This window comes from Sceloporus undulatus, chromosome 4, assembly GCF_019175285.1.
Source record: "Sceloporus undulatus isolate JIND9_A2432 ecotype Alabama chromosome 4, SceUnd_v1.1, whole genome shotgun sequence".
Classification (NCBI taxonomy): domain Eukaryota; kingdom Metazoa; phylum Chordata; class Lepidosauria; order Squamata; family Phrynosomatidae; genus Sceloporus; species Sceloporus undulatus.
In genome coordinates this window covers 17,581,736-17,596,436 of record NC_056525.1, presented here as the reverse complement: position 1 = coordinate 17,596,436, position 14,701 = coordinate 17,581,736, and the positions used below count along the sequence as shown (strand labels likewise).

At 41.9% G+C, this 14,701-nt stretch overlaps 1 protein-coding gene across 2 annotated transcripts; it reads right to left on the bottom strand.

Annotated features, from left to right (window-relative positions):
• Positions 1-3,157: 3,157 nt before the first annotated feature.
• LOC121928644 (cathepsin Z-like) lies at positions 3,158-14,335 on the bottom strand. 2 transcript variants are annotated; one of them, XM_042463623.1, is made up of 7 exons: positions 14,238-14,335; positions 13,910-14,141; positions 10,472-10,635; positions 8,756-8,935; positions 7,220-7,361; positions 5,537-5,699; positions 3,158-3,692 (listed from the first exon to the last, which is right to left on the bottom strand). In XM_042463623.1, exons 2-7 carry the CDS (start codon positions 14,056-14,058, stop codon positions 3,579-3,581), a joined length of 912 nt encoding a protein of 303 aa, XP_042319557.1. In that variant the 5' UTR covers positions 14,059-14,141; positions 14,238-14,335; the 3' UTR covers positions 3,158-3,578. The 2 variants fall into 2 exon arrangements, with proteins under 2 accessions (XP_042319557.1, XP_042319558.1); XM_042463624.1 differs by having other exon boundaries at positions 13,910-14,162; positions 14,238-14,311.
• Positions 14,336-14,701: the final 366 nt, after the last annotated feature.

Below are 14,701 nucleotides of genomic sequence, written 5' to 3'. Positions count from 1 at the left end.
TACAATTCCCAGGATCCCCTAGCACTGAGCGGGCAGTTAAAGTCTCAGACTGGTTTTTCTGCAGTGTGTTTTGGACATTAGACTATCATAGATAATTCTGGCCAATGTATTATTAAAAGTACTTCAGCTGCTTCTATGTTTAAAGTCAGGGATAATTCAAAGATATGATGATGATGATGATGATGATGATGATGAGCATGTTGCGTGTGCCTAAAAATTGTTTTCAACTTCTGGCGTCCTAAGCGAACCTATCATGAAGTTTTCTTAATTCTGCCAGTGTGGATACCCCGGTCTACTTGATTTTGTAAACCAAAGCTACAAAAGCTTATGCCACACGTTATTTTGCTCAGTTGTCTCGCAAGGTGCTACAAGATCTCTTTGCATACTGATATATTCCAGATTATCAGAGCCGTCTCTGTTCAATATTTATTGTTTTAGGTTTTATTGCCAGGAATTTGAAGGCAGTATTTGTGTGTTTTCTGATTCTGATGCCAAAACCAAAGGGCCAGCTGGAATAGAATCACAGAACTGTTACTTTTTCACAGATATTCTTTAGTTACTGTTTGGAACTGTGACTGGCTTGAATGCCAAACTGTGATTTGAGTGACTGTGATTCATTCTATTCTTGAGCTCCAAAATGAGGCCGCCGCCTTGGCGGGATGGCCCGGTTGCCGCTGGGGGATGCCCCCCGCGGCGGGCAGTGAGCCCTTCCCGGCTTGAGAGCCCCAGAAACCTCTGCTGGGGCTGCTCGAGCCGCGATTGGCTGGAGGGAGGGCGACAGGCGGGACTTCGCCCTGCGCCGTGGGACTACAGGTCCCAGCGGGCATTGCGGCAGAGGTGCCCGCTATTGGGCGGCGTCACAAGATGGCACCGCCTGTGATTGGTTGGGGGCCGGGGGGCGGGCTCTGGCTCCCTTTCCCGGCCTCCCATTGGCCAGTGGGCCTTTAAAGGCCCACGAGGCTCAGGAGCCGGCGCCATTCTCATTTCGGCTCACCCACCCACCCTCCTTATGTTCATTGTGTGTTGTCACAACTTTTTGGAGCGGTTGCATAGGTCTTGGATCTGGTGGGGCGTGGTTTCCAGGGCTGCGTAGCACTGGATCGGGAGTCCATCTGGCATGGGGGGGTGTCTGAGAGCGATGCCGGGTTGCCATTGCGGGGTCTCATCGGCACAGCTCCCCTCCCATTGACAAGGGATAGTTAGCGTTGATGCACATTGCAATATGCGATCAATCGCCAGAACAGTCGGAGCGTATGCATTAACAACAATTCCTTGCCATCCCGACGCTGGCTGTGACCAAGCACCTTGATTCATTCACTCAGCACTGGGCTGATGAATGACAGATCCAGACCTCATGCATTGGAGCCAACCCTACGTTCTGTACTGATGTCTTGGTATGCTAATAAAGTTGTGGCCTTTCCTCCAACATGTGCTGTTCTATTTGTCTGCAGCGGCGTCCCTCTAAGGCAACTGTGATTTTCACAGACTGCTACTTTTTCAGTGACTGTGGCTGCATCCCACTGCAGAATAATCCAGTTTGGCACCACTTTAAGTGCCATGGCTCAGTGCTAGGAATTCTGGAAACTGTAGTTTTGTGAGACATTTAGTCTGCCCTGTCCACAAGCTCTTCTTAATTTGGGTTGTTTTACCTGTAATGGGATTTCCCTAGGAATATTACAGCTATCTGAACCTCACATCTGGTATTTTCATGGCAAGTCACTTGGGGTTATAAGCATATACTTCATCATTAATTTTGTGCTTCAAAATTCTAATACCAACTCAATGAGTGAGCCAGTGCGGTTAATGGTTTGATGCTGAACTATGACTCTGACTCAAGATCAGGTTTAACTCCCTACTTGGCTATGGAAAGCCACTGAGTGACCTTGGCAGAGTCGCACACTCTCAGCCAAGAAAACCCTGTGATGGGTTACCTTAGGGTCACCATAGTAATAAAAGATTTGAAGGCACACAACAACAGCACGAGGTGTGACCTGTTGAGATTAGCAGATGGGTTTAGGTCAAATCTGCAAAAAGTATATAAATGATGACATAGGGAGATTCTACCTTAGACCTTTTACATGCTGCAATGGTTTACTCTTTATACAGCCTTTTCAGTGGCTGGATCTGGATGCCTTTCTAGATGGCCCCCTCTGCTTTCCTTCTGTTGGCAGGAAATACTCTTTTTAGTTCCAACAGCCTTTGCAGATTGAAGGTTTTGAAGAATTCTGGAATCTGATGGGGTCTTACATTTTGTAAGTGGATTTAACATCTGCAGAAATTAGAACAGCTCTTATCTTAAAATGGCATTTTGGGGGCAAATTGGGCTCCACTGGAGTCAACTGAAGCAAATTTTAGGCCAAATGAAAATAAACTGGCCAACATTTTTTCTCTAAATTTCTTGAGACATTCTTGATGAAACAAAAACTGTATGTATCCTATGGGCCACCTCTGTGTAAAGATACCCAGGTTCATTGAGCTCCTCAGTCCTCCTTAAGGTGCGGTGGAGTAATCTACTTGAAACTGGACGGGCAGCGTCAGTGCCTTTGGGGCTTCATTGAGTCATATCTCTAGTCTCATGTTCCATTTGTTTCTATGGAACACAAACAAATTTATATTAATGATTAAATAAACAATAAATGTAGTTCACCGCTGCCCCTCGATCTTGCATATGCAGTACGGCGGCTGGCATAAGATTTGCCTGGGCTATGGATTTTTGGCATGTTATGTTGTATAGGCACATAGAGTTGCCAGATCTCTGATGCAATGCATCAAGGAGTCAGAGTTTTAGCCAGTGGCTTCCATGTCAATGGGGTAGTGAATCCACTCTTGGTTCCAAAGGAGCTATCCAGTACTGGATCTCATTTCCAAATGCACTCTGGATACCTTCTTTAAGGTTTGGACCAGAACTCAAAATGGATTCTCTGTCCCACTGACATGGAAGCTACTTGCTGCCGCTGTTAAGATTCATTCTGAAGATCTTCAGACATAAAACCTAAATCTTTCCATGGTGGAAAGATAAAATGAAGGGAGCAGGCAGTCTCCAAGCAATTTGTCACTAGTTTTCTTCTCTTCTCTAAGCATTACTGTCCCCCTTTTGCAGCATATTTTTGCGACTCAGTTCCCTTCTTTTCTGACCAACACAGAGGCAGACAACTAATGAAATGCAATAGAAGTATATTTTGAAACCACAGAGGAAAAAGATTGAAGCGGAAGAGTGATTGCACTGAAGGTAAATCAGCAGTTAATTACACACTTCATACACTTTTCATTCTTGAGCAATCCAACTGTGTCCCAAATGATAAGCACCCCAAAACAAACAGAACACCGCATGAAATGCCTCACAGCTACAGTCCATACATTTCCCTCCTTCCCCACCTCAGTCTCTGTCAACAACTGCCCTTCTTTGGGGTGAATATATGCAGTTCTGAATGCAAAAAGTAACTCTATAAGCAGACTTCTCCATGCTAATTTCCCATCTTTGCATTACACACTAAAAAGCTATCCATCCCTTCTTCAGAAAGAAAGAAAAAATATTTGAGAGGATTAACTTCAGAAGCAAAGACAGCCCAGCTGCAGAGTCAAGGAACAATAGGATCTCCATAGCTGCAGAGCTTTTCCAAACCCAAGTTGTAGTCAGCTCCTCTTCCATTTTTATATGCACTCGTCACAATTCTAAACCAGCCATGTTCTCCCTGTAAGATATTAATTGGTATAGGTATATTGGAAAGAGCTCAAGGTAAAGGTACTTTTATTTTTATTATTACAATCCTGTTCTGAAAATGCTTATGCATTAAGAGTTAATTGAATGTACTGTACAATGAAAAGAACAATTATCCTGGGTTATCTCCCAAGGATGAAGGTGCTTGTGGAGGGATACTTGGGTGTATAAGGGCAGGCATGGAAGCACATAATGCAATAGCTGATCAGGGAGAGTCACAAGAGGAGCTAAACCATCCTCCCACCCCACCCCATCGGTTTACTGGAAAATTCCACTGCTAAAACACCAACTCTCTGCATGCCATATGTTTGGAGGCCAGGAATCCCTCCTAGGAAAAACACATTTGGACTGGGGGCACCAAGTTTCTTAGTGTTGGGTTTCCTCAAAATCTGATGGGGACCAGGATATGTTGCAATGGGTTTAAGTTGTGAGCCTCCATTTATGATCAAGCTGTACATATACAGAAATCAAGTACATATCCAAAGCCTCTAGGGACCTGGTACCAAAGAAACAAAACTCCAGGAAACATTTGCACCAGCGAAGTTCTCATTGCTAATAATACAGGAATGCAAAAGAACATAATAATGTAAACAAGTGTGAAGGGATGGACCATTTTCTGCAATGATGAGTTAATACTCCCCTTGGCAGGAGGTAGCATGATTTGAGGCCACTTGGAGGCCACCAAGATACCTTTAGCTACTGCTGTTATCTCTGAAATTTTACAGCAACTCGTGTAGTTGTCCATGCTGTAGAAGGTACCTGAACATTCTCCTCTAACAAATAAAAATAAAGGTACTTTCCCTAGACAATCTCCTTTCCTTTGGGGAAAGGAAGGGGAGAAGGGTTTTTGTTTTTGCTTTGGTTACTTATGAAATACCAGCATTCATTCATGCAAATTTAGCAACACCAATTCTGGTAGCATAGGTACAAAAGAGAATTGCAAAAATAGCCAGGGTGTATAAGGAGCCATGGCGGCAAAGTAGTTAAATGCTGGTGCTGCAGCTACAACATTTTAAGTTTGATCCTAGAGTAGAGCTCCGAGGTCCACTCAGCCTTCCATCTTTTTGTAGGTCAGAAAATTAATACCCAGCTTGTTGGGGCAATTGGCTTACAGACTGTAACCTCTTAGAGTGCTTAGTTCACTAATAAGCAGTCCAGAAGTGTACCTGCTATTGCTATATATAAATTATTGACAACATAGCGTTGCTCACCCTAGTATTAGATAAAGATCAACATTCATGCAAACTCTTTCAGAAACTGTCATCATTCTCCACACATTGCTGTTTGCTCTTGTGAATACCAAGTTTTGCTACAAGGCCTCTTAGAAGTTCAAACCACACTGAAATACTCTCCCTCTCACAAACTATTGTTATTTCTCCTAGAGATGCACAATCTACAGCCTGGGGTCAGCATAAGCCTTCTCAAATCCTGGGGTCCTTTCACACTACCTAATAGTGCTCTCTAGAACCTCAGCAAATGATATACCCTCAGAATTCCATAGGATGCAAACATGGCAGTTAGAGAGGAATTACAGTACTAAAACTGTGTAGTGTGAAAGGGCTGCAGATGTGTGGCACCTATAGCCCTTGAGTCTATGTGTGCATACACTGGTGTGCATGGAAGTGCTTCTGTAATTTTTGCTCCATCCATCCTCAGCCAACACTGCATATGATCCTTAAAGATGGGGAGGGTCTGCTTCCTCTTGTATTGTTTTTGAAAGAATGAAGTTCGTTTTCACATCCCCCAATGGATTCTGCTCATCCAGATAAATCCTAAGCTATACACTCATCTCATTTGTGTTTCCATTGCTTGTCTTACCCAGGGCTCGCCACAAGAGTTGCGGACAATCCAGTATTCTTTTCCATTTTCTACCCCCCAGCCAGAAACGGTGACAACGTGGTTTCGTCTTATCATCTTGTTGTATTCAGCAAAAATACCTCCTGTGTATTCATCCAGCTTTGGAGTGGCCATAATTGCACAGCTGTTTAAAAACAACAAAATACCATTTTAAAGACATGGTTGAGATTCATCTGACACTCTAAGTGCTGTCCCCAAAATAAAAGATCATAATCTGATGATCTCAGAACTTTGAGCCTCTTCCACCAATCAGAGAAAAGGGTCTCTGCTGGAGAAAGGAAAAGTTACTTTAAAAGGCTCCTCCAGGTCATATAACCATTGTTGTTGTTGTTGTTGTTTGCTTTCAAGTAATTTCCAACATATGGTGAACCTTATGCTTTCTTGGCAAGATTCTTCAGAGGTGGTTTGCCATTGCCATCCTCTGAGGTTGAGAGAGTGTAACTTTTATAAGGTCACCCAGTGGGCCTCATGACCAAGCTGGGAATTGAACCCTGGTCTTCAGAGTCATGTTCCAATGATCGACGTAATGGTTTGAGCATGGTCTCCAGCTGGGTTTCAATTCCCAGCTTGGTCGTGAAACCCACTGGGTGATCTCAGGCAAATAACATCCTCTCAGTCTCAGAGGATAGCAATGGCAAACCTCTGAAGAAAATTGCCAAGAAAACCCATGATAGGTTGACCTTGGGGTGGTCATAAGTCAGAAATGACTTGAAGTCACACAACAACAACATGTAACTATACTCCAAAGATCTTTTTAAAAACTTCTCTCTTATCTTAGATGGTGTCACAAAAAGCCATGTCTTCTACTACCACCACTGCCCTGTAAATAAAGAGAGATGACATAGCCTCAGCCTGTTCCTAGCTTTCTTCTGTCATCAGATTCACTACTCACAGGAAGAAATGAATAGCCAACCTTCTACTACCCAGGTCCAAAATAAATTTAGGTCCATTCAGTCAACAGAGCGAAGAGCCTGAAGCCCTTTGTTCAACTATTAGGCCCTAGTTCTCAAGCGGTTTCTCAAATGACACTGGTTTACCATATCTCCTAACTGTCCTGATTTGGAAGGGAAAGTCTGGGCTAAGTCTGAGTTACTGAAAACCGAGTTCAAAGTGCAAAAGTAGTTAGCACTTAGTTAACTCAGAAAAGGGGAAAGAAGAGAAGCAGGTGGAAGGTGCAGGCAAAAGCAAGCAGCTGCAGACTTTCCTGGCTTATCTATTCTTCAGCATTAATAACTTCTGCCATCTTAAGCACACTCTGATGTTGCTTGGCCATACATGTCCTGGTTTTCATCTTTGAAATGTTGAAGGATATGGCTTAAGCAAATGTAATGTTGGTCTTCTAGAGCCTAGAACAACATGAGCAAAGCTGCAAATGTTTCTGTTTTGATATAAGTATGGTAGGTTATAGTTATAGATAGGCTATTGGTTATGTATAAGAACTAGTCACTTACTGTATTTCTTCATCATTTTGCAAAAAATTCTCAGACTAGTTCTCCAGATCTATTGTAAATGTTACTGAGTATCTGGACTGACATGATTATGTATATGTGTGTGTGTGGCCTTAGCATCTTATTTGAAATTATTCTTTCTTTCAAGGCCCATCCCTCCCATGTACTTAGCTGCTATAAGATTTCATTTCTTTACCTGATTGGTCCGTTTTCATAGATTTCAGCCATCATTTTTTCTCGCCCGTAGACTATTCCAAAATCTCCCACTTTCCAGTGGGTGTATTTCTGTATCTCATGACAATTGCCAAAAGCATCACATGCCCCACACTCCATGCATTCTGCAAAAATGTTGGTAAGAGAAACATTTGACTAACATTGAAAGTTGCCTTTCATTCACTGGCTAAAAAGAATGAAATGAAACTCTTCAATACCTGCCTTTCTTCATAATTTGGTCTTATTTATTTATTTATTTAACACAGAGTTACCTAGCTACCTAAAGAGAGTCATTATAGGTATGAGCAGTTCAGAAATTGAATTTGCTGAATCACAATTTAGGCACAGAAACCCACTGGGTGACCTTGGACAAACCAGAGTCTCTCAGTCTCAGAGGAACATTTATTTGGGTGAGAGAGTGGTGAGATTCCCAGCTGGATGACACCAAGGGTGGGTCACTTTTCTTGTCACTCAGTCAGAAGGGGCACCTTCTCCCATCCCACTCCTTCTCTGGTCAGGATGGACATGAGCCTCACAGCCTGGAGGAGTCCTATTCCGAGCTGCATGGCTCAGGTGGAGCTTCACCAACCTTTCTCACCCCTACTCTAAAGTGATTTGTGGCCAGTGTAACTTTAAAGGAGCAACCCATGGTGCTGGGACAATTTTGGGAACAGGTTTCCACTGTTCTGATTGCTTTTTTAAAGTTTGGATTAAATTCCAAAGTACATTCATCATCACTACAGCATCAAGTTGTGTGTGTGCATGTACATGTGCATACGTGTGTCTTCAAGTCACCCGTGGTGACCCCATAAATTTCATAGGGTTTTTTTAGGCAAGAGTACTCAGAAGTGGTTTTCTAAGCTCCCTTGTCTGAAACAGAGCCTACAGCACCTGGTATTCACTGATGGTCTCCCATGCAAGTACTAACCAGGGCTAACCATGCTTAGCTTCCAAGATCAGATTGGATATTGTGTCTTTAGGCCTTTACCATCAAGGTATTACGGTTCAAATCCATCTATAGATTTATACACATACACACACAGTAGTTTTCTACATCTAAAAAACAGAAGGAAAAACTAAATATGACTAACAAAGAACAAAAAAACCCAAAATATACTACACAGTAAGCTGGGAAACAATGGCTTCTGGCTCTTTACATTACAGTACTTATCTAACTCCCTTTAGTTAATTCAAAAGTTAATATGATGAGTATAATAATCTTTAAACCATACTATCTTACAACAAATAAAAATCCTTACCAAGGATCTAAAAAGATATAGAATATTCATTTTTAAAACAAATCCATCTATAGGTTCTGACCTCTTCTGGGAGGAATAGCCTGCCACTTGACCAGTGTTTGCCAGACACAGAAGAAGCTACTGCAGACTTGCAAATTCCAACATGCATTTTCAGTTATACTTTTCTACACATTCTGTTTTAACTCTTTGGGAGGCAATCTTGATTAAGAAACAGAATTTTTAATAGAATAGAACAAATAGTATAGAAATTCAGGGCTTACTTTGCTGCATGGCTATGTAACTGCTGCATGTCTCATCTGGAATGCCATGCTCATAAGCGTAGAGCCATGCGGCTAAGTGGTTACCACCCTCACAGGACCCAGCACCAGAACAGTCAATAACATGCTGAACTGAGAGGAAAGCAGAGGGCCAGGCCCCTTTCCTCTTGATGTTGATGCGGTCTAAAAGATAGAGATAAACAGCAGTTGGTTTAAGGCATATATAAGGACTTTCAATATTCTGCAGCTTAGTGAATATTTTGCAGTTCCAATACATCCAGTTTGCATTTCCAGCCATCAGTGCCCTCTTCTAGAGCACTCTATTCCTCACATACTCTATGCAGTTTCCCCAACCTCCATTTCACCCTGTCAGTCAGCATTTCATGGCCATTACTTACGAATACATTGTACTTTGTTATAAACTGACAATTTTATAGGCTGCTCACCCCCAGTATTCTTCTAAGACTTATTTGTCTTCCTGCCAAGTTTCTTCAAGCTGGTTGATATCTCCCTGTAGGGCACTGGAAAGCATTTGAGGCTACACACAGATCTGCACTCAGAGAAATATTCCATGGTTATATAAGAGCTTCGCTTACACCAGATAAAAAATGATTATGGGCATGAACCCCTCAAAAACAGAACTTGGGAGTAGAGTCACTGTGGTGCAGTAGTTTGGGCACTGGACTACGGCTCAGCAGACCAGGGTTCAATTCCTCACTCAGCCATGGAAACCAGCTGTGTGACCTTGGGTGAGTCACATCCCCAGAAAAACCCATGAGAGATAGCCTTAGGGTTGCTATAAGTGGGAAATGACTTCATGGCACACAACTACTTACACCCCCTCTTCCATTGTGACTGTTGCAGTTTGTGATTTGCCTTGTTCAGGGTTTTATCACCTAGTGGTGCAAAATTGCTTTTTGCTTGGAGCACAGTCTATTTTGGTAATTTGTCTAAGAATCAAAAATATTGTTCTTGCAAAATCCAGTGAATGAGGCAAGGAATACAAACCATACCAGGAACCACTCTGACTGTGACCTCTATGTGCATTTGTGTGTACCTGAGTTTTGATTAATGCCAATACACAGCTGCCCACTTTTCTTTGTCTAACAAGTTAGTTAATGATATTTCAGTGTCCTTGACACAGATGACTTTGAAAAGGAATTTTTTCCTCCTGTATGATTTTAATACATTTGCCTGATGAAAATGCCAGTGGAGCACTGAAAGTTTGCATCATAACATTTTGTGCATTTTGGTTGGCCCCATAAAGGTATTGCTGTTTTGTGGCTTTTGGATGTTGTTGAATAGTTTGAAGGTACGTTTGTAGATAGAAGGGAATAGTTGTAAACTGTATCTCTACAGCAACATTTACTCTGTGTGTTTCCCCCCATAGTGTACTCCTACTACAGGGTTGGGCAGGTTTAGAGGATATAGAGGTCATTTACCCTAGACCAAAATCTGTCCATTTTTCAAACCCATTTTCAACTACTTTAAAGCCTATTTGGGCCCATGATGCAAATAGCCTTTAATGGTTGGCAGTGCCTCTGGAGGCTTCTGGAGACATGGCTGTGGCCATTTTGATGGAGATTTGGGGGGGGGTATGGAGGGGAGCTGGGGAGCTGCATGAGCCCCACAGATGCATTTTGCATCTGCTCCTCTATTGGACTTGGGGACATGGGCAGGATGACAGCCAATTACAATAGTACAATAACAACCACGTACCAGCTAGGGCGCTGGTGATGCTGTGAGCCCAGCAAGACCCACAGTACCATGGGTTGTTCTGGTTGCGAGTAGGGCTTGCGTAGTTGACTCCGTTTACGTTTCGCCAGTCCCAATTCTTGGGAAGCTCAGACATGTTGAGATACTCATGGGGACGAGGGTAAGTTCTGTGATATGACAAACAGGAAGGAAAACAGTTTAATATTTTTCCATAGTTTGACAAGAGAAAATAGGCACTCCCACTGTTGTTTTTTTCATTCAGTTTCCTTGGCAAATATGGGAAATGTAGCCACCAACATCCTTCTGAACATCCTTGCTGTCAACCACAGTGGCAGGTGGTTCATGAAGCTGCTTATCCTTTCCTTCAGAGAGCTTCTGCCAAAGAAGAAGAGCTCTGAATCTGAAGGAAGGTCCAGGGTGGAATTGGCATGCAAACTACGTATTTATAGATTTGCTGTAATATTAATAGAGCTCATTGTTAAGACAGATATAACAGGTTAACTCAGTCCTTTAATTTCAGGAGCCTCCGCTCATCCCCTCTCTCTTTAGATTAGCAGATAGCTTCCACTCATCTCTGTCTTTGGATTAGCAAATAAAGCATCAGTGGAAGAGCTACAGCCCTTTCCAAACAATGAAGCAACAATGCAAAATTCATGTTATAGTATTAATAAAGCTCCTTCCTAAGATAAGGACAATAGGTTAAACTGATCCTTTCAAATCCAGTTGAAGAGCTATAAGCCTTCACAAGTAATGTCACAACAATGGCATTTAACACAAATCCATTCTCTCTTTAACAGAGCTAGGAAAAGTTTCTGCCACTTTCCTTTCTTTTGAAAGATAGCTCCAAGCTTCCCATCTGGAGGATTCTCAGAACCATAGTCCAAAAAAGGAACTTTTGCAAGCTGTCTCCTTGAAATGTGCTTAGGAAAAGTTAAAAAAAAGCCTTCCTCCCAACAATCTTATAAGCATTCAGCTTTCAAGAGTGAAAATGCCAAACCACATAAGCTTCTAGTTGATGGATATTAAGATTCGGGCTGCTTATTCTGCCTTTTTTTTTTTTAAACTGGTTTCCAGTTTTAGAGTCATTGTAAAAGAGAAGTCTGGGTAGTTTAATAGGTTTTTAGTTACTTATTTAATGTTTCTAAAGTGTTTTTAAAACCATTGTGTATCCCCTTGAGATAAAGAAATGCCATAAACAGAGAACTAGAGATAGATATAGAAAGAATATTCACTTTCTTTTCCATTTTCTGGCCAAAGAACAAGAGAAAAACAGACAACTTGGTCTCATTTTCCCCAATATTCACACTTTTCAAGGTATTACAGGGAATTATTCTTATTGAAATGCATTTCTTTTGCATTGGAAACAATACTTTGCAAATGGAACAATGTTTTCTGTGTAGAAAACCCCTCTGCAGGAAACACCTGTTGACTTATAGTGACTCCCATGAGTTTCATAGGATTTTCTTAGGCAAGAAATTCTCAGATGTGTTTTTGCCAGTACCTTCCTCTGAAAATATAGCCTTCAGCACCTACTACTCACTGGCAGTTTCCCATCCAAATATTAATCAGGACTGACCTACTTAGCTTCTAAGATCAGACAGGAGCTGGTGTCTTTAGGGTAGTTAGACCCCAGTAAAGTTGTTAATTTCTGCACACAATAAATTTCTGGAATACTTTGCTGTGTACAAATACCAACACCAACACCAACAAAGAAACTGTCCTTAGAGTGGGGAGAAAACTACAGAAATTATTTATCTATGTATGCAAGGAAAAAAACCAGGCAGATTTACATCCTTAAATAAAGATTATCTATATTGCAGGTTAAGATGGAAATATATGCATATTTATTTGGTTGGAAGTAAATTCCATTGAGTGGATCCAGTTAGAATATTGGACTAGGACTCTTGGAGCTCACGATTCAAATGTCTCCTTGGCCATAAAAACCCACTTGGTGACCTTTCAGGAAATCACACTCTCTCAGACTCAAAGGAAGACAATGGCAAATCACACTTGAACAAACAAACAAATCTTGACAAGATAAGTCCCATGATAGGGTCACTTTAGGTTCATCGTAATTCAGAATTACTTCAAGGCACACAGCACCTGCTGCAAATTTCCACTGAACACAATGGATCTTACCCCCACGTACATGTTTTGGGAATTGTGTGACTGCTGCCATTATTTGGGAGTAAACTCTTAAAGCCATTTAGTCAATTCAGGATTGGTTTTAAAATCTCAAGCACTTTGGAAGTCACTCAAACAGAAGAAGTGTTTAAGTTGTGAAAATCAAAAGGCAAAAGACACAGCTCATAGGCAGTGTGGAGGTACTCCTGTGCCTGTTTAAAATGTTTCACCTGCTGTTCCTCTTTCTAATGGCTTGGGTAGTCAGATGCCAAAAAGAAGGAGCTTCAGTACTTCTATAATTCAAGTGCTTATAGAGGATGGGATTTTACAGGTTGAATCTCCCTTATCTGGAATCCCGAAATTCAAAATATTCCAAAACTCAAAATGGTTCAAATAGGTGGCTGAGATAGTGACACCTTTGGTTTCTGAAAGTTGCTTTTTATTTTCTGTATGGATACTATGTGTGATGTGGCAGGTTGCTAAGCTAAAATGTGAGATCTAGACTGGTATATAGGGACAAGGTGAAGTAGGGATAGTAATAATAATAATAATAATAATAATAATAATAATAATAATAATAAGTTTTAATTATGTTTTCCCGCCTCTCCCGACGGATCGAAGCGGGATTACAACAAATATATACCATACAACAATAATTCTAATAACAGTTATCTAAAATCACAATTTAAAATAGTGTGCTATCCAAAAACATTTTAGTACAATGTTTAAATCTCATTACATCCTGAGGTAGAGCTGTCTTCAAGAGGTGAAGTTTTTCTTCAGATCTTTATAAAAGATCAGGGGGGTATGCTTGCCGAAAGAGATAGGTTTTTAGTGCCTTCTTAAAGGCATCCAAGGTAGAAATGAGTCGGATCTCTTCCGGAAGGTTGTTCCAAAGCGTGGGGGCCATAGCCGTATATGCTCTTTGGGAAGTAGTTACTAGTCTAAGGCGGGTTACAGACCGCCGAAATGCGGAGGTCTGCTGCCGCCGCCGGTTGCTGCGTCCGGGAACCGCAGCAGCCAAACGGTGCAGTTCCCGGATGCAGCAAAGAAGGAGCACAAAAATCGCACTCCTTCATGCGGCCCAGAAGAGACGCCGTGAGGCACTAATCGCGCACTCGCAGTATCACTTCCGCTGCGCGATGGAAGAGACGCCCCTTTCTAACCCTAGCACGGACTGAGTCCGTCCTAGGGTGCCCGTTTGTAACGAGCCTAACTCTTGTATAATCTAGTAAATTCTTCCCAGTTGTTCTGAGAGTTCGGGGCGGATTATGCAGGGAGAGGCATTCCCTCAAGTAACTTGGATTGTCAGCTTACCTAACTTCACGAGTCTTGAGTGGCATTGTCTTGTAGCAACTTTGCCCTTCCTTTAAGTATAGGCCGGCAGCTGATGCAGGAGAGTGGCAGACATAAGCACAGAGAAGTGGTGCCAGGATGAGGGCCGGCAGCTGGAAATTTATGGGCATGACTCCAGGGCAAAAGATGGCTCTCAGTTCTTGTGATGGTCCTCAGTGAAACCAGGATGCACACCGCTCCTATTTCAACAGATCTTCGAGGACAAAAAAAATCTCTGCAGATTTCATTTTTTAATAAGAATAACATGTATATTAGAAAATGAGACACCAAAAGAGAACTATGCTCCTACCTCTTGTTGCTGTAGTTATTTACTTTGCCACCATTATATGCAGCTGGGTAGGGACTTCCTTCTTTTACTCTATTGCCCAACCTGTCAGTGAAGTCAAATATGTGACTGGATTGCATGATCATCTGAGGAGCATTTTTATATGGTTTCTGCTTGCACGGTCCTTTCTATCTCAGGTTTAGCATCTCTGTTGATTGCCATCTGAACTGACATCCACATGTGCAACTGGCAAAATACCTCCCACATACTTTTCATCAGTAACCTATACACTTGCTTTTCAGCAACTGCATACAAAAATGTTCTTTCTCTCACTTTTCAGAGTATTTCAGCATATATTTTGCTGTCCCTCTGCTGAATGGAGGTAAAGCATTCACAGCATGTAGCTGTTCAGCCTTAAAAAAAACACCCATAATTGAGACCTCACCACCTCTGTAAGCAATTGGTTCTTTTACCAAACTGCTCTTACT

What these genes read in the sequence shown, in the direction of transcription:
- LOC121928644 (XM_042463623.1), bottom strand. Translation starts at nt 14,058, where the DNA reads ATGCCCATAAATTTCCAGCTGCCGGCCCTCATCCTGGCACCACTTCTC. An exon ending in CTCAAGACTCGTGAAGTTAG is followed by an intron (nt 10,636 to 13,909) that starts GTAAGCTGACAA and finishes GTCATATCACAG; the next exon opens with AACTTACCCTCGTCCCCATG. An exon ending in CATCACCAGCGCCCTAGCTG is followed by an intron (nt 8,936 to 10,471) that starts GTACGTGGTTGT and finishes TCTATCTTTTAG; the next exon opens with ACCGCATCAACATCAAGAGG.